The 24,582-nt window shown below is 33.9% G+C and overlaps 2 protein-coding genes across 2 annotated transcripts; both read right to left on the reverse strand.

Moving 5' to 3' along the window:
• Positions 1–446: 446 nt before the first annotated feature.
• LOC113499406 (glucose dehydrogenase [FAD, quinone]-like) lies at positions 447–2,884 on the reverse strand. The gene is made up of 2 exons (XM_026879884.1): positions 2,605–2,884; positions 447–2,342 (listed from the first exon to the last, which is right to left on the reverse strand). The coding sequence occupies exons 1-2, from the start codon at positions 2,707–2,709 to the stop codon at positions 1,023–1,025; spliced, it is 1,425 nt and encodes a 474-aa protein (XP_026735685.1). The 5' UTR covers positions 2,710–2,884; the 3' UTR covers positions 447–1,022.
• Positions 2,885–4,411: 1,527 nt separating this feature from the next.
• LOC113499405 (glucose dehydrogenase [FAD, quinone]-like) lies at positions 4,412–24,333 on the reverse strand. Its single transcript, XM_026879882.1, has 4 exons — positions 23,129–24,333; positions 9,004–9,161; positions 6,311–6,425; positions 4,412–6,104 (listed from the first exon to the last, which is right to left on the reverse strand). Exons 1-4 carry the CDS (start codon positions 23,876–23,878, stop codon positions 4,761–4,763), a joined length of 2,367 nt encoding a protein of 788 aa, XP_026735683.1. The 5' UTR covers positions 23,879–24,333; the 3' UTR covers positions 4,412–4,760.
• Between the last annotated feature and the right edge of the window lie 249 nt (positions 24,334–24,582).

Below are 24,582 nucleotides of genomic sequence, written 5' to 3' on the forward strand. Positions count from 1 at the left end.
GTTTGTATTCCAAAGATTTCTTGCAAAAATCTTTTGTTTATTTAAAATGTATGTTTCAAGTAGTTTTTGTGTCATGTTAAGCTATTATTTAAATAATTATTCCCAACATTTAAACGGGACTTAACTTAGAGGTCTTCTAAGAATAATCTAATTAAATACGAGATTAGAATTTCCAGCCGTTTCAGTTGGAATATTGTTTTTCTCATAGCTCTACTTTAACGATTACAATTGTTTATGAGTATGGGGTCTAATAAAAATAGGGCGTAAAGAATAAAGGTCCACAATAAAAGTGTATTTGATTGAATTAAATAAACACTTATTCAGTCTTAAATGAAATAAAACACTAAAAAACAATTTATTTACATAAAAACTATTTAAATTAATTGTTGTGAAGTCCTTTTTATTAAATTTACCAATCGACACTTTTTAATTAAGAAAATGTATTTTAAAACGTTTCACTCTTAATTACCTTCATTAATGATACATTAAGAATCAAAATTAATATTACTTAGAAATAAAATTTCAATATAAGTCTTGGTTAGAAAATAAATTGACCTCCAAGTAATATTCAAATGAACTTTTAATTATTGATAAACTTTTATAGTACCTTCAATTATAAATGACTTGTACCTGTACCAGCTACTACTATCATAATAGGACTATATTTGCACGTGCGAGGGAGAGCGCACTATATTAAAGTTATCGCCGTCCTTCTTTCTCGATGGAAATAGAATAGTACCTATATAACTGACTGAAATGGGTCTTGCTTTAATTATAGACCTACTATCTGTTTTGCTCTAGTGTCATTTCGACAGCCATAAATGTTGATAGTAAAAGCTTAAAATTACTTTATGAAGATGATGGGTCAACATTACGTGACTAATCGAAGCGTTGTATAATTTCTAAGCATTTGACAATTTTCTGCTGTTTCTAAGTACGTTGTACGAAAGTTGCCAAAATCAAACAACACAATTCGATAAATTAACAAAATAACCTTTATTATCTAAGTACTATAACATACTTTAGCTTAACCAATCTTGCTTAATCATATCACTAGCTTTCTCACCAATCATAATAGTCGGAGCGTTTGTATTTCCTCTAACAATTAATGGCATTATTGAAGCATCAATTACTCTTAACCTTTCAACACCGTAAACTCTTAATCTTGGATCAACAACAGCTTCTTTATCCCATTTTGGTCCCATTTTACATGTCCCTACGGGATGGTAAATCGTAGAAGTGTATTGTATAAGTAAGCAAGCAAAATATTCTTCTGTACCCCAATGGTACCCAGCACAAGCTTGGACTGGTATTTTAACATAGCTTGCACCGCTAGCTCTGAAGGCATCAGTTTCTTCTAAGCTTACAGCAAACTTTAGTCCTTCTATCAGATCTTCCATATCTTCTCTCTCAGTGAAAAATCTTGAGTAAATTAAAGGTGGACCGAATATAGGGTCTGTAGTATTAAGTAATATGAATCCTCTACTTTTTGGAGTCAAAAGCAATGGTCTAGCTGCTAGTCCATCATAAAAGGCCAAAGGAAAAATGTTAGTTGCTAGATATGTTGTAGGATCTGAGTAAAATTCTTTAACGTTTCGACCATCGAAATGGAATTGTATATTTGGTGCATCTTCATAATCCGAACTTATGAACGCTGTGCCAGTAAGCGTTCCTGTAGCTGCTAATGGCCCAGTTTTAGGAGAAGGTTGATCATAAAATGATTCAACTTCGTCTAATAACACTTGACCATCTACAGCCGTTGATGTTTTATTTGACAAGGCTATAACCAAAGCGTCTGTAGTAACATGATCCTGTAAGTTACCTCCAACACTCAAATCGGCAACGACAGGTATATTAAGACTCTTCAAATGATGTTTCGGTCCAATCCCTGAGAGCATCAATAATTTTGGAGAATTTATGGCACCGGTACTTACTATAACTTCTTTTTCAGCGTGTACAGAATATATTACTCCATTTTTAACATATTCAACCCCATAAGCTACCCTTGTAATGGGATCAATAAGTATTTTAGTAGCGAAGGCGTTGTTTACGATATGTAGGTTGGGTCGTTTATTTCTAATGGGGCTGATGTATGCTTTATTAGCTGAGTTTCTTTGGCCATTTCTTGAAGTTGTTTGGGCAATGTCTGTTCCCAATTGGTTTTCGCCGTTGAAGTCAGTGATGGGTAAGCCTTTTTCTTTGAAAGCCTGTACCAGCATCATTGCGTTGACATCTAAGTATTGGAATCGTTCAACATTGATGGGACCGCCAACTGCGTGGTGGTAAGTGTCATGAGACTCCACGTCTTGATTGTTTTCTGCTTTCTTGAAGTACGGTAGCACCTGAAAAATGTGGTATTGGAGGTTAATACTTCTATCCAGACAATTCAGTTCAGCAACTATATTATTTCACATTTTCTGCATAAAATTATCTACATTTTATACAAATACAACATACGAGACTACTTCCACAAATAATTCTCAACCTAAAATCGAAAAATTTATACCTATCTGCCAAACTTCAAGCCAAGTATGGAAACTTTTCAAATATCCTCACACAAGTATATATCTTTCAATAAACACAAATATATGTTAAGTATCTGACCTCTCTGTAACTCCATCCGTGGTTGCCCAGCTCCGCCCAACTGTCGTAGTCCCGGCGGTTGCCTCGCATGTATATCATGTAGTTTATGGCACTTGATCCTCCCATCGTCTTCCCCCTGTAATGTTGTTAGTTCTATTTAGTGTTTGGATTTTAGTAGCAGCTTACCCAAATTACTAAATTCAGAGCAAATGGATACTGTGTTTGGGGAAATTTCATTACGGGCAAGGGAATAAATTTGAAAGTATTTTGGGTCGTTTTAAACACAATTTTAGAAAATGAAATAAATTAACCAATTTTTTTTGGAATGTTAAAAAATAAAATCATCAAGAGTGTCAAAAGGGAAGAAGCATGAAAAAAATCTACGATTTAAATCAACATCTGCTCAGAATTTGTAATTAGGTAAAATTTGCTTGTAATATCGGTGAGTAATAACACACACAAAACTATAGGTTAAGAACAAGTTCAAACAACATAAACACACAGCGTTAGAATCAAATTGATCCTTAGACTACAAAGGGTGCAAAACCACACGACACACTGACAAAAAAAAAGCATCAAACTGAAAAAACAAGTGAGTAGTTGCTACCGTAAGAGTAAAATAAATAAAATAACACACATACTACGGCAAATAAAACTAAGAAAATAAATACAAAGTAATTAAAAATATTTCACCCAATTTAAGTTTTTTTACCAAGAAGTCAATGATTCAGATCAAGGAAACGTTCATTAAATTTAAGCTTCATCCTATTACTTTCAAGTTTACGGTAACTATTGTACATTTAAGAACGTCTTAAATATGAAATCCTTTTCGATCCTTCGGTACAAATCCCACTCAAATAATTATGAGCATGATATAGTTAAGAATATAAATCATTAAATCAAAAATGAACATCCGTTCACATACGTCAGTGAAAGCAAATAAAATAAATGTAAAGAATTATTAAAAAAATATACGACTTCGCAACGTGTATGGAAGTGGCTTTTTTCCAATTTAAAAACTGTCAGCACCAGAAGAATTTTGATGTAAAAACTTTGTTGTAATACAAGAGGGTCGCAATAGGTCTAATCCACGGTTTCTACCGATGTTAGTCACCGCACCGACTTTTGAGATATTTAAGAAATGTGTATTTTCAAACCGACTTTGAAAATAGGAGGAAGTTCTCAATTCAGCAGTTTTTATGTTCGTTTTTGTTGATTATTTTTTTGTTTAATGTCAATGTAATAGCTGTCTTTTAGTTTAAATAAAATTTCATTAATTTTGGTTCGGTTGGTTTTCTTTAATGTCGGTGGTACGTTATTATTATATATATATATCGTTATACGTTAACACAAACAAAAATATCATAATATTAGGTCTTTAAAAGTGGATGAGAGAGAAAAATCCAAGATTTTAATGAAAACCTTTTTAGAATTCTCAAGCGCAGTTCAAATCAAAACTACTGGTACTTGCCTGTTAGGTAATCTACGAAGTGTTGGACTCAATTCTACATGAAAAGGTTAGGTTAAAGAGCTACTTTTAAAACAAAACAGCAAACTACGGATATACTTAAACACCTACGGATTTGACATGTTGACTTTTGTAAAAGAGAGACACCAATATATCCCGCCTCGCTTTAACAACATTTTTGTGTATGATTTGTATTTAATCGCAAAAGTCTAAGGTACGTAGGAACGACATATGTCAAATCAAACCCGCAACTACACCTTGCAAAAACCGGTTTAATGACAATCACACACTTATAAAAATGACATCACTTACCAGTTTGTGATACTTCTCTTTTAAATTAGGGAAAAAGAAAACTCAGTATCATTGGAAATAATCTAATTTACAACATTAAATGTTTGATTATTTTTAACTATGTACTTAAGTAAAACTAAACGATTAAAATGTATAAATCATAATTGTGTAAAAGTGAAATGTAATAATCATTGTAAGTTAAAAAAAGGTTTCTTACGCTAAATATGTAGCTCTCAAAAATAATAATTAATATGTTAGGTACTCTCAAAGTATAGTATTGTCATGGAAAAAATACTATAATCAGCTAAAAATGAGAATAAATTAAAATCATTAAACAGATATGGCATAATCCCCATTTTGTATAAAAATGAGGCTTCTAAAAACTATGATACACTTTACACTACAGTCAATGCTACGACTAATAATTAGTATAATCTTCAAAATTCCAATCTTCCTTTATCATATCAGAGACTTTCTCTCCAATCATTATACAAGGCGCATTCGTATTCCCTCTGACAATGTTAGGCATTATCGATGCATCTGCAACTCTCAAATTATCAATCCCATACACCCTCAACCTAGGATCAACAACTGCTGAATTATCATAATGTGGTCCCATTTTACAAGTGCCAGCAGGATGGTAAATAGTTCCAGTGTAACTGGTCAAAATACAAGAAAAATATTTATAACTTCCCCAGACGTATTGAGAACAAGCCTCCACTTGTTTTCTTATAAACTTCACTCCGTTTTCCTTAAAAGCCTTTGTATTTTCTAGTTTCGTCGCGAACTTAAGCGCCGCTACTAAAGTATCCAAATCTTTTTGCTTCGTGAAGAATCTTGGATAGATTAAAGGTTGTCCAAATACTGGATGGGTTTTGTTCAGAGTTATATATCCTCTGCTTTCTGGACGTAGAAGTATTGGTCTGACGTTTATGCTGTCGTAATAAGAGAATGGGAATATGGATGTTGCTAAGTATGTAGTCGGGTCAGCGTAAAAATCTTTTTGGTTTCTACCGTCAAAATGATATTGTATGTCTGGGACAGTTTCATCTTTCCCAGCGTATGCTGTTCGATAGAATGCTGTGACATGCAAAGGTCCTGGAGCTGATAACGGTTCACTACCAGTTCTGACTACTTTGAAGTCTTTAACAGCTTTCAGCAGTTCTTTTCCAGATACAAGGGTAGACGTTTCGTTAGTGAGTCCTATAAGTACAGCTTCAGCTGTGGCGTGATCCTGTAAATTTCGTCCGACTTTTAAATCCATTATGACTGGTATTTTCAAATGTTCTAAATCTTCTCTAGGTCCGATACCAGACAACATTAATAGTTTTGGGCTATTTAATGCTCCAGCACTTATGATAATTTCTTTGTTAGCATATACCTCGTACAGCACACCACTCTTTACGTATCTTACTCCATAAGCATTCTTGCTTTCGTCTATCATTATTTTTGTAACTTGAGCCTCGGTTATTATAACAAGATTAGGCCTATGGTTCTTTATCGGTCGTATGAAAGCATCATTAGTTGAAACTCTTCGTCCATTTTTCGTTGTAGTTTGAGTTGTCATCGTTCCAATCTGTGTTTTTCCATTGAAGTCTACTAAAGGCAGTCCTTTCTCATAGAATGCTTTGACTATCATCATTACATTTATATCACTGTAAGCAAATCTTTCTACGTTTAATGGACCATCAGTTCCATGGTATACACTGTCGTGTCCTTCCATGTTTTGATTGTCTTCAGATTTCTTGAAATAAGGTAGAACCTGTAAATTACAATTTCTTAGTTTCCCACTTCTATTACAAGCCAATTTTAAATTCAAACTTTTTCCAGCAAAAAAGCTTTTAAACTCCACATCAAAGCAACTAAAAAAACGATGGAATATGAGGTTTTGCTGCTAGGCTAGTTAGTTAAAACAAAGAAAGATCAAATAATACATAATATAGCGAAGAATTCTCCGAAAAACTTTACCTCTTCGTAACTCCAGCCTTCGTTACCGAGTTCTGCCCACTCGTCATAATCCCTTTTATTACCTCTCATGTACACTGCATAATTAATGGAACTAGAACCTCCCATCACTCGCCCGCTGTAAGGTAAGAATATGTTACTAGTATATTTTCAAGTATTTATAATTTTTGTGCGAAATTAATTCTAAACGAATTCTGTTGTGTAGTTCTTGTTGTTTCAAAGCTTCGTGGGAATGAACCTAAGGAAAAAATTACTAAAATCAAAACAGATTCAAATTTTTTGATTATGCATCATGCTTAAAGAAAAATGACATAAATCTTCTCAGAAAATGTATGTTTGTATCGCTAGGGTTCCAAACATTCAAGTCACATGCGCAAACACACTAAAACTCAGAACAAGACTTCGTGGATCTGAAAATAAAGAAGAAAATAGTACTCAGCTAGCCGTAAAGTCAAAATTGATTTAATCGCAAGAATTGAGTACAAGATTTGCAATAGGGGACTGTCTTAGTTGGAATGTACGTAAGTGTCTTAGCTAGTCTAGATGAGGCTGTTATTTTAATTTTCGTATTCGTTCCTTTGTTTTAGTGACTTTTGGTTTGCATGATTACATGATTTTACAAATAGATACCTACACTTTAAAAGTGACTGTCAACTTAAAGTGCCCGGTACATAGTAGTAGCCATTTCGAAATTTAAACCTACTTTAAATGCACCTGTATTCACAAACTCGCGTAAAGTTCTAAACCGATTGAACTATAAGCTTAGATTAAATCCTAACTTTATCCACTGTTAACCTAACTTTGTAATATAGCTAAACATTTCTACTTAAGCAGTTATACACTTACCTTCACTCTAATAACATGAAAATGTAGACAATAAATAGTTTTATTAACTGCCTCACAGATTAAATCTTCGATGATAAACATTTACTATCAATCGCACGCACACATAGCCAAGCGCGCACAGATGAACTAAACACTATGTGATAAATTAGCTATAGTATTGTTCAGAACGATAGTTCTAGTGTCTTTATTATCAGCTTTCTTATCCCACAACAGAGTTAGGAACTCTTTGGATACCTTATGTGTCTTTTTATCAGTCAATCTATGTCTTCTAAATTTTAATAAACCATTGTAATGTCAATTTCGTCTCTGACTTTCCAAAAACGTCATCTCAGCTTTGACTAAATTATGTTATTAATTCAATTCCAAACGTTCCAAGTTTAAATTTAATCTCGTTTGAATAACGAAGGCGTTTGAATAAAATGTATTCTTTAATTAAATATATTAAATTCAAATGGATGATTTTGGTTTGAGGCTAAGAAAAATGGTTTAAAAATGTTTAATTAGTTTCTTATACATATAGGCCAACGTTTAGATTACTTAAAAGGAACAAAATATAATATTTTTAGTTCCTATCTTGACTGACTTAACAGGAAAATTAATAATAAAAGATTTTTTTTGCCTCGAATTATTTTGTTACCTTTCGACCCAATTTTTATACTGGAAAAATATAAATTAAAAAAAAAATATTTTAGTTACCCAGAAACACGTCATTTACAAAGATTTCACAAAAAACCTGAAAGCAAAACATTCTTGGAACACAATAACTATTTAATTCTCGTTAATATTAAAGCTTATCTCTTTTTCAGAACATTACACACGTTTGAAATGTCGTTTTTGATGTTTAGGTTTTGAAATATAGGTCCTCTATTTAGGCGGCCATATTGGATCCGTGGCTCTAGTAGCAACGGCAAGGACAAATTGTTTATAAGTGTTCTAAAGGGAACCCTATTGCTTGAGCTCTAGGGTCTGTTCGCCGGTCCGTCGTTTACATATCACGAATCATGACAGGAAGACAATTGAAATTTGTGAAAATCTGAAACTGACGATGATGCTGGTCTGGTTTTATACTACTAAATACCGATATAATAATACTTTGTAGATTGTACTTACACTGTAAGCAGCTATATCAAAGCAATGAAACGAAAGTAAAAAGCAGATTTTCTTCCTAACTCTTCAGTATTATTCCTAAATTTTAAAATAAGGCTAACATTATAATATACTAGCTGTTGCCCGCGACTTCGTCCGCGTGGTTAGAAGATATAAGTTAGAAATTTTTGAACGAAAGCCCTTGAAGATTAATGTTCTTCCCCGTTTTTGCCACATTTTCCATTGTATCTTCGCTCCTATAAGTTGCAGCGTGATGTTATATAACCTAAAACCTTCCTCAATTAATGGTCAATTGAACACAAACATATTTTTGAACTTGAACCAGTAGTTCCTGAGATTAGCGCTTTCAAACAAACAAACAACAATCAAACTAACAAACTCTTCAGCTTTATAAATTCGTATAGAAATATAGGTTTGTTGCATTGACAACATTGCATACAAACGTTTGAAATATAATGAAAGTAGTGTATACGTAAGTTAAAGTCGAGTATTCATTATGATTTCTTTTATAACGGTTTACTTACTAGGGGATACAGCAAATATTTTCTTGACTGTCTCTCTCGTATCGTGTGACGTCACTTATACTGTACGGGTTTTTATGAATTGGTTCCACATACTCTTTAGCATCGTAAGTGCTTTTAATCTTCGTAATTTTTTGATTATGTGATAAAAATCAAAACATATTTTCAATATTTTTGAGAAACCTGTTTAACGGACTTCTTAGACAAGATAAGTCTTTATACCTCAACCAAGCGCACGTCTGTCCTCGTTGCGCCCTGCAGGTCATCTCCTCCGGCTGGGTCCGGTACATCCAGTCGATGCTGGATCTGCCGAGCACTGGAGCAAAGGCCGGGACGCTGGTGACATCGGGTTCCTCTGGACCGGCTTCTATTAGGAGCACCTGGAATTTTAGTTGGGAGATGTTAATTTTGTAAGATTTGGACAATGGGAAACTTTAGGTGCATGACTGGAGTGCAGTTGCAGTTTAACGACGATTAAATGATGCAACGGTTTACTCATTCGTTTCGATTGCCCGACTAGTTTCGGACCGAACCGGAGACCTTAATTAATCACGAGCTGACGCGGCGGGGTCGCGAGTCAAACCAGGTAAAGTTATTCAAAGCAAGTAGGATCAAAAGAAGTTTATCAAAATCCGAAATTCAATTCTAATAAAGGCAGTTAGCGTGAGAATTGTGTGGCGTCGAGGTGTTTCAAAAGTATGTGCACCGAAGTATCAGGCAGTCTAGTACAACCGAAAAAATACTTTTGGTATAGATTGTACAGCTCCCGATCTTCGTTTTTAGTTAGATAATAAAACAAAATGATCTTCAGCTGTAGAAAAGGTGGATAGAAACAATGGTAGGAAAAACGTTTATTGTTTTAGTAGTATGCTAAAAAAAGAGTTGTCATTAAAATAGGTTTTGTAACATTAAACTCAATTTAGAAGCGTTATTTTTAATGTTTAGATATCCATTCAAAATATATTTTAGCAATGGACGTGTTAAAAACATATCAATTCAATAGTACACCGTATTCAAAAAATAAAACAAAAACAATAACGAATAAAAGTTCCAAATTCAATTAATCAAATCTCACACATCGCATACGTAACTGGCAGGAAATAAAAAAAGCAAAATAACAATACGTCAACGAAAAAAGAATGAAACGCGATCAACGAATTACATAAAACGGACTATTAAAAAAGTAAATAGTGGAATTTCTCCCTTGAATAAAAACGTTACTCATCGCGCTTCAAACTTTGATTGAGTCTAAACTATCAGAATTATATTAATTGGCCAGTACCGGCTATGGGCGAAACTTGTTTACGTTTTCATTGAACGTTGCAGACCCCTACTATGGTTGTTAAAAGTTTTAGGGATAGTTTCGGGTTAAAAATTGTGTCAGAAGCTTACTAAAATTGGGTATTTTTTAGTTTCACAAAAAGTATAATTTGTTGAATCTGTTATGTATTTGGTAAAAAATCTAAGGAATGTGCATTTAATATGAAGGCTTAGGGAAGAGTTGGTGCCATAGTGGAAGCGACACGGCACGATACATTGCTTTTAATGGCATCATCAGCTGACACAATGATTGTTATTAGGCGAAACTTATTTTTAGGATTGGTTGTGTGGATGTGGATTTCCTGCATTTTTTTAAATTATACTATTTAACTCGGCAAACGCTGTTGTGCCATATAAATGAAGTTCTCCCTTTGCCTATTGGTTACAGGAACGCGGTTACTCATTTGGACAATCTCGCTGGCTCGGTAAGCATTAGCACCCCGATTCTGAGATTTACAAGGGCCGATGAATGAATGGCAAAAAGAATTAAATTGACACTATTCCGATCAATGTAAGCATTTTTTTAACACAATGATTGGAAGTTAAGTACCGGGCGGAACACTCATGGTGAATACAATTATTTTCCAATTATTGTGTTGGCAAAATGCATAAGAGAATAGGAATGGTTTCAATTTTAATCCAACTGCTGTTGATTCATCGGTCATAGTAAATAGCAGAATCGGGGCCCTGATGCTTGCCAAAGTAACGAGATATCAGCTAGCTCAGAACCATTATTCGAGGCTTGCGTGGAACAAGAACGTGCTGTTAGATACGGGCAAGTTCTTGGTAGGCGGGTGAAATAGTAGTTTTTACCTTTTTTCTAAGTAATTAAACTACAAAAAAAGGAAAAGTTATTTACAGGAATTTTTATATTCAGAGTTCTTAGTAGGGGTTTCATAGGTTCGAATTACAGTGTTCGTTTTCAGAATAAATTTATATAAATTCCTTTCAAAGTATTATTTTTATTAAAAACGTTTTATTTTGTTACGTGGTGTAGTGATTTAAATTCAAAGTTTTATTAAGTGTGTTATAACCATAGAAATCTAAATAACAAGGTAATAGAAATGGCATACACCGCGGCGATCTATCGAAACGCATGTCGCCGGTGGGCGGGGCTTCAACACATTCACAGCAAATAACTACGCAATCACGCAACATTAACATCGAGAAGACCAAGCAAACAACACTAGGCCGTACGTCTAATGCAATAAGATTGACTTTGTCGTTGTATGGATTCACTAACTCACACAGTCATTGCATTTTTTTGCATTAGTTGTAGTGATTACGTAAACTACACTAGGGATTGACTACGGATCCGAAATATAATGAAAGACGAAATTATGAGTGACAATGTTTTTTGTTGTATTCTTCTATGGATTACATTATAATATGTACCTACCTACAAAAAAAAAAATTCGCTAATTGTCGGTTGACAAAAAAAAATATTATTAGGAAATACTTGGTAGGTAGGTTTGGTTTATACGGTGACTTTTTAGTCGTCTTACAAAAGCAGCCCAGTTCATGTATCGAATGACTAGTAAACGTTCATAATAAAAAAATAGGTATTTATGAGATTTGGATAAATTTAAATTGCAATTTTTATTCAATGCTATGCTAGCGCATGGCGTACTTTTTGAAACATTCAGTTGCGAGCGCGGTCCGAGCCGTAAAAATGGAGAGGGGCGCGGGCGGAAAGTTATCAAGCATGCAACTAATTTCATAGTGTATATTCGGCCTAAGTTATAGGGTACCAATTTCGTTTACCCGTGGTAGTCATCTACTTGTCTTTTGTATTTATTTGCATCCTATGGGGTTCTGAAATAAAAATATATTCAATAATATGTTCACAAAAACAAACGACTATTAAAATTGTTACTTTTCGTATACAATGTTCATTTTGGATAATTTGTCCGCACTTAACCACATCACTATTTCCGACAGTTTTGTGCGGCCGTACCACTACAAATACGATCGCATTGATAAATATTATTTTTCGTTATACATTTCTCTTTTTACAACGGTGCATTTCTGAAAGTCTCTTACTGCAGAGGCAATGATTAGTAAAGAATGCAATTGTTGCAGGATGGTGCGATATAAATATGGTTTATAATGAAGGTTATGTTTTGAAATTAAATTTTGCAATAACATCAATATTACTGCAATAATTTACTTACCGATAAAATGTTATTTCTTTATTTATGTTATTACACGATGCAGATGAATTTCCAGCCTGAGAAACGCCGCAAAACACCATTTTTAGTGGTTCTTGCTGTGACGACGTTCCGCGAGCGACTGAGCGTAAGTTCGCGCGCTGGTGTCGTCCAAGACACCAGTGTGGCGACAAGGTCACGCGGCGTTGGCACTTCTATTACCTTGTTATTTAGATTTCTATGGTTATAACTAATTACTAACTAACAATATTATTATTTTTTGTTATTTACTCAATTAGGTATGTCTAGAACACATGACAATTGTCATTACATTCACCAAATTGCTATAAACAAATTAGGGCAATAAACATAATACTTTAATACGAGCCGATATTTGTCCCTTTAAGTCACATGCTTCTTCCATATATCCCGAAGGTCTGAGCGTTGATGACTTATGCGGGTTGGTAATATCAAATCCAAAACTTGGAATCTATGTTTCGCCCGATGTTTTCCTTCACCGTTTATCGGCATTATCTTATGTTAATTAAGAAAATACCTAAATATTAATTTGAAGAATGTACATGAATTACTTTTCATGCATTGGGTTTGAACCTGTAGGTCGTGGATACAAATCCATGCATAGAGCTGCTTAACTAACTACTAGGCTACCACAAGAGACTAAACGCCTAACAAATAGGAAAAGGATTTATATTTATATAGGTTTAATACGTTGTATCAAGTAATCTTACTTTTTTGTTGTTGTATAATTTTAAGATGTAAAAATGTAACACGTACCATGTCATCGTGTCTACATAACTAATGTTTGTATGCCGAAAGGTAGAATGTATAAGGACCCTCAGACTTATGTTACCAGCTTTTTGTAATACCTACATTCTATACAAATAAATATCTGATTCTGATACTGAATGTAAGTACAACTGTAGCGTATTCCATCTCTTATCTACTGCCTTTGACTTCAGTTAGTCTGTGTAGGTACTTTCTAGATCTTCTTCTTCGTCTAACCTTCATAATATTAAGTCCTTGCATCATATACCGGGCAAAATACACCAAAACACTTAAATAAAACAAAGACTCACGCATCAAAACGAATGCCAAGTAAACGTTATATTAATAAAACAATATCTATTTCATTCAATTTCCCTTCCATTTAATATTAAAATGACATAAAAGAAACACTTCTGAGGAAGGGTGAGTAATGTAATATCTTTAGCCACATTAAATTTAACCACGAGTATGATGGCTTCAATTCAATTATAATTATTTACTTCTCGGCTTCAATTTCTTGGCTTTTCATACTTGTTACCTTTTCCTTATAGCTTTATTTTATTGTTACGTTATTTTGAAACAATTGTTTTATGTACGTTTGAGGTTTTTGAAGAAATATTTCGTTTTATTTTAAACAATTATTGGTTTATGTTATACAATGGTATGTCTTCTTGTTTTTATAATTTGAATGACTATGTAGCGCCTAATTTTTACGTGAAATTGTGAATAGCTTGGACTTTTAGGGCAAGGAGTTCTCGAATTTAAAGGAGGTCCTTATGATAAACCGTTTTTGGACTTGTATCTAACAACATTATTATAAAATAAAAACAATCTAGGGTTAAGTGTGAGTGAGGCTCTCGTGGATTTGCTTGCTTTGCATTGGTATCAACTAAAATAGTTTTTGAAATCCAAATACATCAATTATTATAGCGGCAATTACACACTACAGACCAAAATACATGATCTGAGAAGATTTCGTCTGGCTAACTGTCACGGAACACGTCGAAGTGGAAAGGCTTAGGTAAAGCGAGGCATGCCAAGGTTGTATTAAAGATTTATGAAACAATAAGCTTTTATCTATTTAAAAGATTGGTTACCAAACAACTTAATTAGCTCTAATAATAAAATTGTATGAGAAATAGTAGGTCTTGTCCCATCTGATATAAAAACCGGTCATGTACGAGTCGGACTCGCGACACTTAGGGCTCCGTTCATTAACTATATAGCCTAAAGAAAAAAAACTGTTGAGTGAAAAATAAATCTTAGATTCCTTTGTAAATATCTGTCTTACAACAAATTTATGACATAAACAATCCTGGATCTTTAATTATACCGGACATACACCGCCTATAAAAATGACTACTTTCTAGCTGTCATGGATCAGGAGATATAATCTGATACATAGAAATCTAACCTTATTATTTAGATATCTATGATCTGATGATAGACAGACTAACAACTGACCCAATTAAATACTGAAAAGGATGCTTTTAAGACGAAAAAATGTTCTCCATTGTTTTAATAGGTCTCCCACATTAACGTATTGAATCTTTGTGTCGCGGGGAGTTTTACAAACATTCAAATCACATGCACAAAGGTAACCAGATTCAAGACGAGCAAGCATTTATTGCAAAAACAAAATTTACTATAAAAACAATCAATTAAAAAACAATAATTCTAGCAAAATAACTTTAAATATCCAATTCCAATCCAATTCCAATTGGCTTGTAATTCAGATTTAGTTCAAATCTCTATCAGTTTGGCCATTACGGTCTTGTGCCCGCGATTAAATAGTTCACAATAGCCGATATAAACGGCTAATAACCTGTTTTCGCAATACCAACAAGTTTGTATTGATATTTGCGGTCAGCCGTTCGCAAAATGTTATTTAGTGTCGCGAATTTATTTACGTATTTAGACAACGCAAAAGTTTCGTCATTTTAGTTTTGTTGATAGTGATTTCAATATTTATACCGCGGTGTAGATATTCTATAGGAGCTGTTTCTAAATCATTCAACAACTTTGTTTTTTTTGACACAATATTGTGTTTAAGCTATGTCAGTCTTACGGGTTTAAGGGATTGTCCGAAAGGGTACCACGGTGCCGGTACATAAAGGGCGAAAGAAAAAAAAGGGGTGGATTTTAGTCTGATACTCCTTTCCGCTCAACCCTAAGCGAGAGGGGTCATTTGAGGGTTTCTTATACGGCAAAAGCTGTCCTATGAGTGGTCAATAACTCTGTCACAAGGTTTGTCAACGGCACAAAGAAAGACTTAGCTTAGGAATAACAATGTGTAAGCGGAACGAATGAGCCTAGATCTCACGACACAGGGAATCCTAGTGTGAGGTCTAGGACTTCAAACAACTGTTTGTAACTTATGAGACAAATAAAATTATTATTAAATTATTAAAAAAAAAAGAAGAATAAATTCGTAAAAATTGCAAACGTACTAGTGTTGATTCAACATTTTCTACTAAACTTAGTCTCGCTATTTCCTATTATTTTTTTATACAAAATCTCCACCTTCATCAATATGTCCCCAAACATATTTAAGTTTTAATCAATCAGAATATTATTTCGATAAAAGAACATTACGCCACCCCGATAGCAACGATTTTCACAGACATAAAGCTTCGCGCCTACCATCACATAAATTCAAAAAGGTTTTTGCAGAAGGGCTCATCATTGAAGATTGAAGTCAAAAGGTATCTTAGATTGTCGGTTGTTATATATACCCTGACGCTAAATAAACCACTGAACATCACCACTTCCAAATTGAACAAAGAAATGAAACGCAAGAAAAACATTCACAATCGAACGTAACAACCATAATTAATCCAATGATAACGATCAACCAAGAACAAAACAAACAAAAACTGAATCCCATGAAATCAATATACAAGACAATTTAATTCGAGAATTAGTAAAAGTTTAAGATCAGAACAAAGTATTTTCGAACAATACTGTATTTAATGCAATTGTAAAAGTTTTTTGTTCAATTATTGTGAGACTTGGGAACGGTTTCACTGCATGCAGTGTGCGTTTCCTATAAGCTATGCTTGGTTTTTGTGAATACCATGGGAAAGATTTAGTAGAACATTATTGATGTCTACATTAGGTCCGTAGACTTCTGAAGAAATATTTTCTTGCAGCCTTTTTTTGTCTACTGCTGTTCCTTCCCGTCATATCAAACTAGTCTAGCAGATAGTCCTGTTTCAGCTTATTTTTAAACAAGAGTAATTGAAATATGTTCAGCAGTTTAGTCATAAGCGAGTTATTTTTGTTTAACGAAACTTTAGTTTTATGCAAAGTTCATGCAGTATTTTGTAAACATTTTTTGCTTTCGTGAGTGAAAAATACTGTACTGAGAAATATATTGTATATAAATTACATTAGTTTTTTTGTGCTTATGTGTTTTAATATGCGGAACACTTAAATACATGAAAAGAAGTATGGATAATAAGGTACCAATTAAAAAAAATCGGTTATTAGAGTCACTATTGATTCTTCTTTTCGGTTTTCTATTAATTCTAGTGCCATCAACAATAATTCTTCTATTCAATTCGCTTCACCTATTAGATACTCAATGTTAATACTATTCCCGCGTATTTTTACCAGACGTATCATACGTTTTACAAACTCCATTGTCTTGTTGCTATACCGTATTACAATCTTTCTCTTGAAACATTTGATTTCTCAGCATAGTCACTTTCATTTGACATTCTTTTGTTGTTTTTCTATTCATGACTTTCAAGGTTACGATAATTATGCATGTTTGGATAGTAAAACTCATCTGAGCACGCGGCGTTGTGTGTGAGTGCGATTGACAAATATTGTTTACTATGGAAGCTTTTATTTGTGTGACAGTGACACATAAAATCTGTATACACAATGACACTGTTTTTTGATGACTGAATTGACTGTACTCGCCTTAATATACGGTCTTCTTCAAGAACTCGCTCGCAGCTCAGCTATATACGCATAAATTGGTCGATGACAAGAATTAAGCTACACTTGACGCCCGTGGATCGGTGACCATCTATTTAAGAACGATTTCCTTCTTCTTTCGAAAGGCACGTTTAATTGTGTGCCCAGCTGTGATAAATACATCTTTGACAATCGTTTCGAGTAGTGAGAAGCAAGGCAGACTGACAACCAGTGTAACTAAGATAGGGGTTGCGATTTAAGGCGGTCAGATAGGCAGTGGCACTTCTCGGTGCTTAGCTTTATGTCATCCACGGATCGTCCGTACGATCGATAAACTTGTCAAGTTCAGCCTAAGTTAATGAGAAATGTACATGTTCCATTATTTTATCCCTCAACTATTAACTTAATTTGAAGCCAAATAATTGATTTACTATCATTCGACAAACGGTGTTGCTAAGCGCGATTTTACTAATAAAAATGTAGGCCCAGATTTCAATAGATCTGTAGATATTTTCTCAAGCATTCCTGCGAATTAGATTGTAACAGTTTTGCAGTAAAAATAACTTGAATATTATTTGTTGTTTATTTGTAACACATTCAATGGAATTTGTTCCGTTCTTGATCTAACAGTTAATTGTTTGAAACTAACTGTGCAGTCCTGGTTTTAAATAACATACATGCGACACACATCTATCCATGCGAACAAATTTTCACGTTAATAATATTAGTAGGACAGGAACAACCTGGGGTTAAATATTTAAGCCCTTCGGAATATGACGCAGCTTTAGAATCAGGAAAATATCAAGGGCCCTGTGTATTCCTGTGTCACAATATAACAGCCTCTATTATAGTACTCCCTGTATTACCACTACCTGTATTATAAGACAATGTTTTATCGCTTTTTAAATGTTAAAATACCTATACAGTGTGTTTTGTGCCAGTAGTTCAATTTGTCCCAATTATAAAGAGAAAATTTAAAATTGTAATTAATGTAAAAGTTACGGTCATGTAAAAAACTTTAATTACGTTAAAAGTGGATAAACTCAGGGTCGACAAGTATTGTTCGCAAATGTGCTTGATTAAGTAATGAAAACAGTTATTGTCATTACAATTCAATGATTATTAATTAATGCAATACTTTTAGCGTCTATTATTAATTTGTTTTGTAGATTTTCTTTTACTGCTATTTTGGCTTTGCACCAATCAAACTTCTCACACTGTTCGACAAAGACTTACCTCATTTTCCACGATTCCCTATTCTGGGAAAGTTGTCACTTGTCTCAACGGGTCTCTTTTTTACGATCCCCAAAAAAATGACCATACTTGAATTTGAAAACCATTAATTTTTTAATGCTAACTTAACTATTTAAATGAGTAACATATGAACGATACTAACGCATACTTTCTCTTACATTAATAGGTGCATTTGGCCTTTTTGCCGCTGTCAAACGAGGGCGAATATTTCTCATTAATACTCTGTTGCAAGTGTTGCGAGCGCTTGCAAGGCCCCGGTGGCATTGGAACATTACTGCATAAACTATTACCGGATTCTATTCAATAGATGTATGTACGAATAAAGTCTTTGTGTTTCAAGGGCGTTGAAATGTTTCTATGACGTTGTTCTGTTGGATTCGTGCATGTTAAAGACGATGTGTTGGGGACTATTCTCGGGTTCCAAACTCAGAGGGAACCCTATTATCAAGGCTCTGTTGGCTGTATGTCCGTCTGTTCTCAAGTTGTACATCATGAATCGTGTTAGCTACAGAGTTGAAAATTTCCTCAGGTGTTATACATATATGTCTATAATTGCCGTTATAACAACAAGTCAAGGGTGATATTTTTTATTTATGGTAGGGATTTTTTTTTCATTAGTCTATTTTATCGAAATGCTCAGTTTTACTTGTCGGACTCGTACTTAATTGGATTCATGCCAAACATGATCTTTGACAGTTGAAAAGTCAATATAATTTTGACACCTAGACATATTCCATTTCTTTCCTTTAGGTAAGGATTCATAAAAAGTAAATGGTTTGTCATGATCAGTGAAGGTATTCAATAAATGTTCACCCATTAGTATCTCCATCATCGTGTAACCATTGCACCTATCCGTCTGGTTAAGAAATTATAAAGTAAGCATCTCAATGATGTGTAAGAAGTATCTAATCTATGTTAATTTTTTGTTCGCAATATAAGTTTAGATACCTTAGGATTTTTCATTTAACAATCATGATTATCAGTTGTTGATTTTTTTTATAGGTGCCTTTTTATTTTAGTAGGTTTTAGCTGTACCTAAAACCTACTTCCTTTAAAAAGAGGTTATACTTAAGGCTATTTTGCGGAGTCCTACTCCCTTAGTTTAGGGGCAATCGGTAGATGTCAAAAAAAAATGCACCAGTTTTTTGGTACACAAAAATAAAGTACTAAGTTGTCAAGAAAAAAACTAATTCATATCACATCCTTGACGATATTCTTCAAAAAAAAAAACTTATTAATCGCGAGTCCGGCTCTTGCTAAACGATTCAATTTGATTTTTATTTCGTGTAAAATTCGTTTATTTTTGCAACCAATACTTCATTAATGGACTGTTTCAAAAAATTGCGATACTTAATCAATTAACGCCATACAATAGGAATGAAAAACTAGTAGTTCAAGGTCAAGTTCGGTTTATTAAGAAATAGTTCTAACCTGATTATGCCCATGTGAACTGCAACGTACGAAGTGTCATTAACGTTATCTTGCTTTTTTTTCAAATGAACGGTCTGATTAATTAATAGGCATTGATTGTGTTTTTTTTTAAATAAAAACGACTTATACGAACTTAATCTTTATGTTGCGGGGGGTTTAACAATAATTCAAGTCACCCAGACTCAGGACAAGCATTCGTGGATCACACAAATTCTTGTCCTACGCGGGGATCGAACCCGCGACACGTCGCGCTCAGTGTGTTTTTTTTCGTGGCGACCTCAATCACTCGGCTATCCGTGCAGTCGTTTTTAATTATTGATTCTACAATTTAGTTTTATAAATAAAAATGTCTTCCTTAACATCACGAGAAGGAACCCAGACCATGCAGATATATTGTAAGCAATAAAAATCGATTGGATTAGATTAGATTAATTATTATTTGTTTTTAACGGCATTGACGAAATGCTTGAAATACATACCAACAACTAATTTAATGTTACCATTAAACATAGTCACAGAAAGAGTATTTCCAGTATGCACTACGATTTAGAAAACCTAACAGAATTTCGTATAAAAAATTCCTAGTAATACTACCATGGAACATAGAAAACCAGAAGGAAGTGGCTACTCACGTATGTTACTAAGATAATAACACTTTTGTTTCTTGCGCGCACTATTACAAGTAAATAATTAGGCATGTTTTTTATATCTATCGTATATTTTGGCCTCTGATTGTAAAATGACCCGAACACGGTAGCTGGCTCAGAATGGATGCGAAAGCCGGAGGACCGAGTGTTGTGGCGCAACTTGGTCCAGCTGTTCAGCTGTGTTCGGCTGTGTTCAGCCGATAGGAAGAATTTATTGATAGATTGAGATTTCGAGAAAAAAAAATGCGAGTAAAATCAATTAACTAACAAGTAACCTATTACTGGGTTAAGCTCGCCTTTTTAGGGACTTTTTATATTATTCTAATATTAAAAGTATCTGTGAACAGTAAAGAATTAACATTAAATTTAGTACATTTACAGTGGTTCGAGTACAAACAGCCTTTTAGTGGTAATTCCCTCCTTTTTTTATGAAATCTGACTGTTAACAAGGCACAATAATCTAGAATTTAAAATAAATAGTGTGTACGTTTCAATCTAGCAACGAAGCCACTTAAATATAGTGTAATTAGCTCCTAAATTTTAAATGGCCTTGAACAAAATTAGGATTAATAAAAACAATTGAATAGACAATTCGCGGAAGTATTTTGTTTTGGTTTTCAAATGACTTGTGATTATGAGGTGTATAGCACCGTACGATTCACAAGAGACGCGATCTAAAGCAAAGTTGATTGTTGGACACTGTAGTGTTTCTTACATAGTTGCCTCATGCGAAATAAGCTTCGATTTCGCATTCGAATCTTTCCGTAAGGAAAATAAAATAAAAATATTAATGTAAAATAAGAAGAAGCACTTCGGTTTCTTACTTTCTTTAAAACATTTATTCCCGAGTATTTATCGGGACCGAACGATACAAATAAATGCACGGGAACTTAAAATCGGGATTAAAACTATTCAATGTGTTAACTCTAGTTATATAGGTACTATCACTGTCCCAAGTTTCGTCTAAATCGATACAGCGGTTTTAGCGTAAAGGAGGAACAAACATCCATACTCCCATACATCCATACATACAAACTTTTGCGTTTGTAATATTAGTAGAAAGTAGGATTTCAGCTGAATCAGAAACCGGGAAGTGGGTCAAATTTAACTTAACAATCAAGTTTCCAATCAATCAATCCTCTTCATTATCTCACAAACATTTTGATTAATAAAATAATGAAAATAAATCCACATTTTCTCGTGGTTTTATTTTGATACTCATGAAGAATTTACTCACAAATTGTCATTGTCACCATGTGAATGTAAATAATTGTCGCGGAACGATAATATCAAATATTTTGTAAAATGAGGTTTTACATAATTCTCTTGATACTTTAATGATGCTCTCTTTTTTATGTAATAGGCTGTAAAGGTTCTCCTTTGTCTTGCATTTATTCTGGTACCGATTTAAATATATTAATTTTCGTAGTAATGAAACTTGATTTTGCAATTGATCTAGACTTATCAGTGTATATCATTTGAGCGATTTGATCTCCGATATTGCTTCTCGAAATTAAAAAGCAGGAATAAAAACAGTGTATGATGATTTAATTATATATACTAGTTATTCCTGGATTTCTTGTACTAAATAAATGCAAAGACATAACCCTCCTTGAAGTTGGATAAAAGTAGCCTGCGTATTATTTCAAGGTGTCAGCTAACTCCATATAAAATTTTATCGAAATCGGTTGACCCGTTTGGGCGTAAACAGGTAACAGATATGCATGCACAAACATACATACATATTTTTACATATATTACATTAGCGAGATTATAGTGTAGAAAGTAGGACTGGTTAATAAAATACTTATATTATGAAAATAACTTTCGTGAAGCGGATTCATTATTATTTATTTAATAACCTTTTAAACATGCATATTTAAATAAGTAATAAAAATAATCGCATAGTTTCACAACCTTAAGGACATAATAACATTATTTCCTGTTCCTTTCAAACGATTTGATCAAATTCGTTTTTAATGTTTGTTGCACTTGAAATTCTCCATAGATATGTTGCAAAATAACACAAATCAGTTTCAGATTAAATGGCCGGTCAAGTGCGAGTGATACTCGTGGCGATGTGGGTTCCGGACGAAATAGGTTAAAGGGAGATAAAATCAAGATTAAGAAAAGCGAAGAGTTTATGTGACTAAATATGAAATCATTTTTTACCCAAAAAATTATGATTGTGAGCACTGTTGCTTAACCTCGATCTATATTTAGTGTAAACAGCTACAGAATTAAATCATTTGATCATAGATCGTAATCTAAAAATTGCAACTGTTTAGCTATAATGGTTGTTGAACTATAGCCTGGTGACCCACGGATAGACAGTCGCGTCTGCAACAGCCCTTAATAAAAATGGTTCTCTGTTTTTATTTGGGTACGGAACTTCAAAAACATTAAAACTATACCAATGCTATCAACAATAGTCTTTTTCTTATAACTACATTGCCTTTTTATCTAGAAGTAAACGAGTTTTCTTAATCATTTAATTTTCAATAAATTAACACACTTTCGACCTCATTTTTAATTGTGATAAAAGTAGCGCTCAAATAAATAACAACAAATGCAACAAAAAAACCTGTCACAATCATGAAATCCAGGTTATTATATTAAAGTTTGTATTGTCGCAACATTGTCACAATCAGGCCGCAAATTGCTCTGATTGATTGCAAATAATTGCCACCATTACAAACGTGGTCTGTTTTGCGTCAACATAACATATGATGTTATATAAATATCAGATCCCAACTTTCTTCGTTGATAGATTTCAATGGCACAGTTGTACTAACACACTTACTTACAAATATTGTTTATACAAAAACTTACCTTCCATTGTTTGACTTCGGAGAGACGATTAGCAACAACGCAGCCAGCGGATCCAGCTCCAACGACAACGAAGTCATATCGTTCTACTGATTCTCTCTTCTTCCTACTTTTAGATCCGGTCTTCCTCTCTTCCCTAACAGTCACTTTCTCAGAGCTAGCACCCACAGGCTCAAACATGGTCCTCTTCCCAAAACTGAAATCGTAATCCACTATAGGATGCTTCGGTAACGGACGATTGAATTCTTTATCTAATCTAAATTGATCAGGTTTCGAGTATTCATTGTGAAATCTGAACGGATCTGTTTTCTCGTAATTCTTTTCAAATGTTTTATCAAATTTTTCAAAGTCGAATGTTGGGCGGTGGTAATACGATGAAGTTTCCGATAACCCCCGACTGTATCCAGGGCCGTGGCTATGGACTCTTGTAGCTGTACTTATTGGTCCAAATTTCTTGCTTGCAAAATCCCCGCGCACTGCTGGTAAAACAGGTTCTATTAGTTTCGGTTTGACAGGTTCTTCCGGGTATTGTGGTCCGTAATTCTGCGCTGAAGATCCTGGAAAGCCACTCAGCCCACTAGGATACTGCCATGGAAAATCCACATATTCCTTATTCTTGTTACTCGTACCGCCGTAGATTTGGGTTATAAGCGCGAGGAACATGTACCCTGTTGGTGAGCATTGCGTAAGGGGTGCGTTCTGCTCCGGACAGATTTCAGCTATGTTAGGGGGTGTCCAAGTTTGGCCAGACATTATAATTAGCACAGTTCACAACACTCGCGTTTCATTCGTGTGATCGGTACAAGAACTGCCGGCACAATGGGTCGGCGGCTGGTAATGTCTTAGTAAGTGGGAGATCTGACCGATTGTCCTTATTATTGCACGGCTGTTAACAATACTTTTTCTTAGAGAGTACGTTGTAGTTGCGTTAATTGGCATTGGTTAATGAATTAGGTGAAGTTTTTGTACGTTTGTTGTTTTTTTCTTGGTACAATCAAGTTAATTATCTAGTAACTTGTTTGATTTGAATGTCATTTCACAAAACTATTTCAGAGCTGTCATTGTAATATTGTGTTGAGTTTTTGAAACTTGTATAATTTTAATTTAATTTAACAAAAATGTTTTCAGCAATTGGCTGACACAAGGTCCTAAAAGCAATTAAATTGTCTGATATAAAACTGGTTGGATCTAGAAATTATCGGTTACTTTTCACGAATAGTAATTATATTCGTTCCGTAACGTTTGCGGAACAATTTTTAATTATTCGGAACTGATGGTATTATAACAATGTATTATTATGCATGGATAATAATGATGAACGATGTGAAAATAATAGTTATGTAGTTATGACTTCGGTTTGTTATAATGAATATTCAATGGTAGTTTTAGGAATCTTTGTTTTTGAATCCTGATTTATTTATTTTTTATTAACTAATTAATTTCAGTATTATTTAGCT

Source organism: Trichoplusia ni, chromosome 12, assembly GCF_003590095.1.
Source record: "Trichoplusia ni isolate ovarian cell line Hi5 chromosome 12, tn1, whole genome shotgun sequence".
Classification (NCBI taxonomy): Eukaryota; Metazoa; Arthropoda; class Insecta; order Lepidoptera; family Noctuidae; genus Trichoplusia; species Trichoplusia ni.

What these genes read in the sequence shown, in the direction of transcription:
- LOC113499406 (XM_026879884.1), bottom strand. Translation starts at nt 2,709, where the DNA reads ATGGGAGGATCAAGTGCCATAAACTACATGATATACATGCGAGGCAAC. An exon ending in ACGGATGGAGTTACAGAGAG is followed by an intron (nt 2,343 to 2,604) that starts GTCAGATACTTA and finishes CACATTTTTCAG; the next exon opens with GTGCTACCGTACTTCAAGAA.
- LOC113499405 (XM_026879882.1), bottom strand. Translation starts at nt 23,878, where the DNA reads ATGTCTGGCCAAACTTGGACACCCCCTAACATAGCTGAAATCTGTCCG. An exon ending in CCGAAGTCAAACAATGGAAG is followed by an intron (nt 9,162 to 23,128) that starts GTAAGTTTTTGT and finishes CTAAAATTCCAG; the next exon opens with GTGCTCCTAATAGAAGCCGG. An exon ending in CAGACGTGCGCTTGGTTGAG is followed by an intron (nt 6,426 to 9,003) that starts GTATAAAGACTT and finishes CTTACCTTACAG; the next exon opens with CGGGCGAGTGATGGGAGGTT.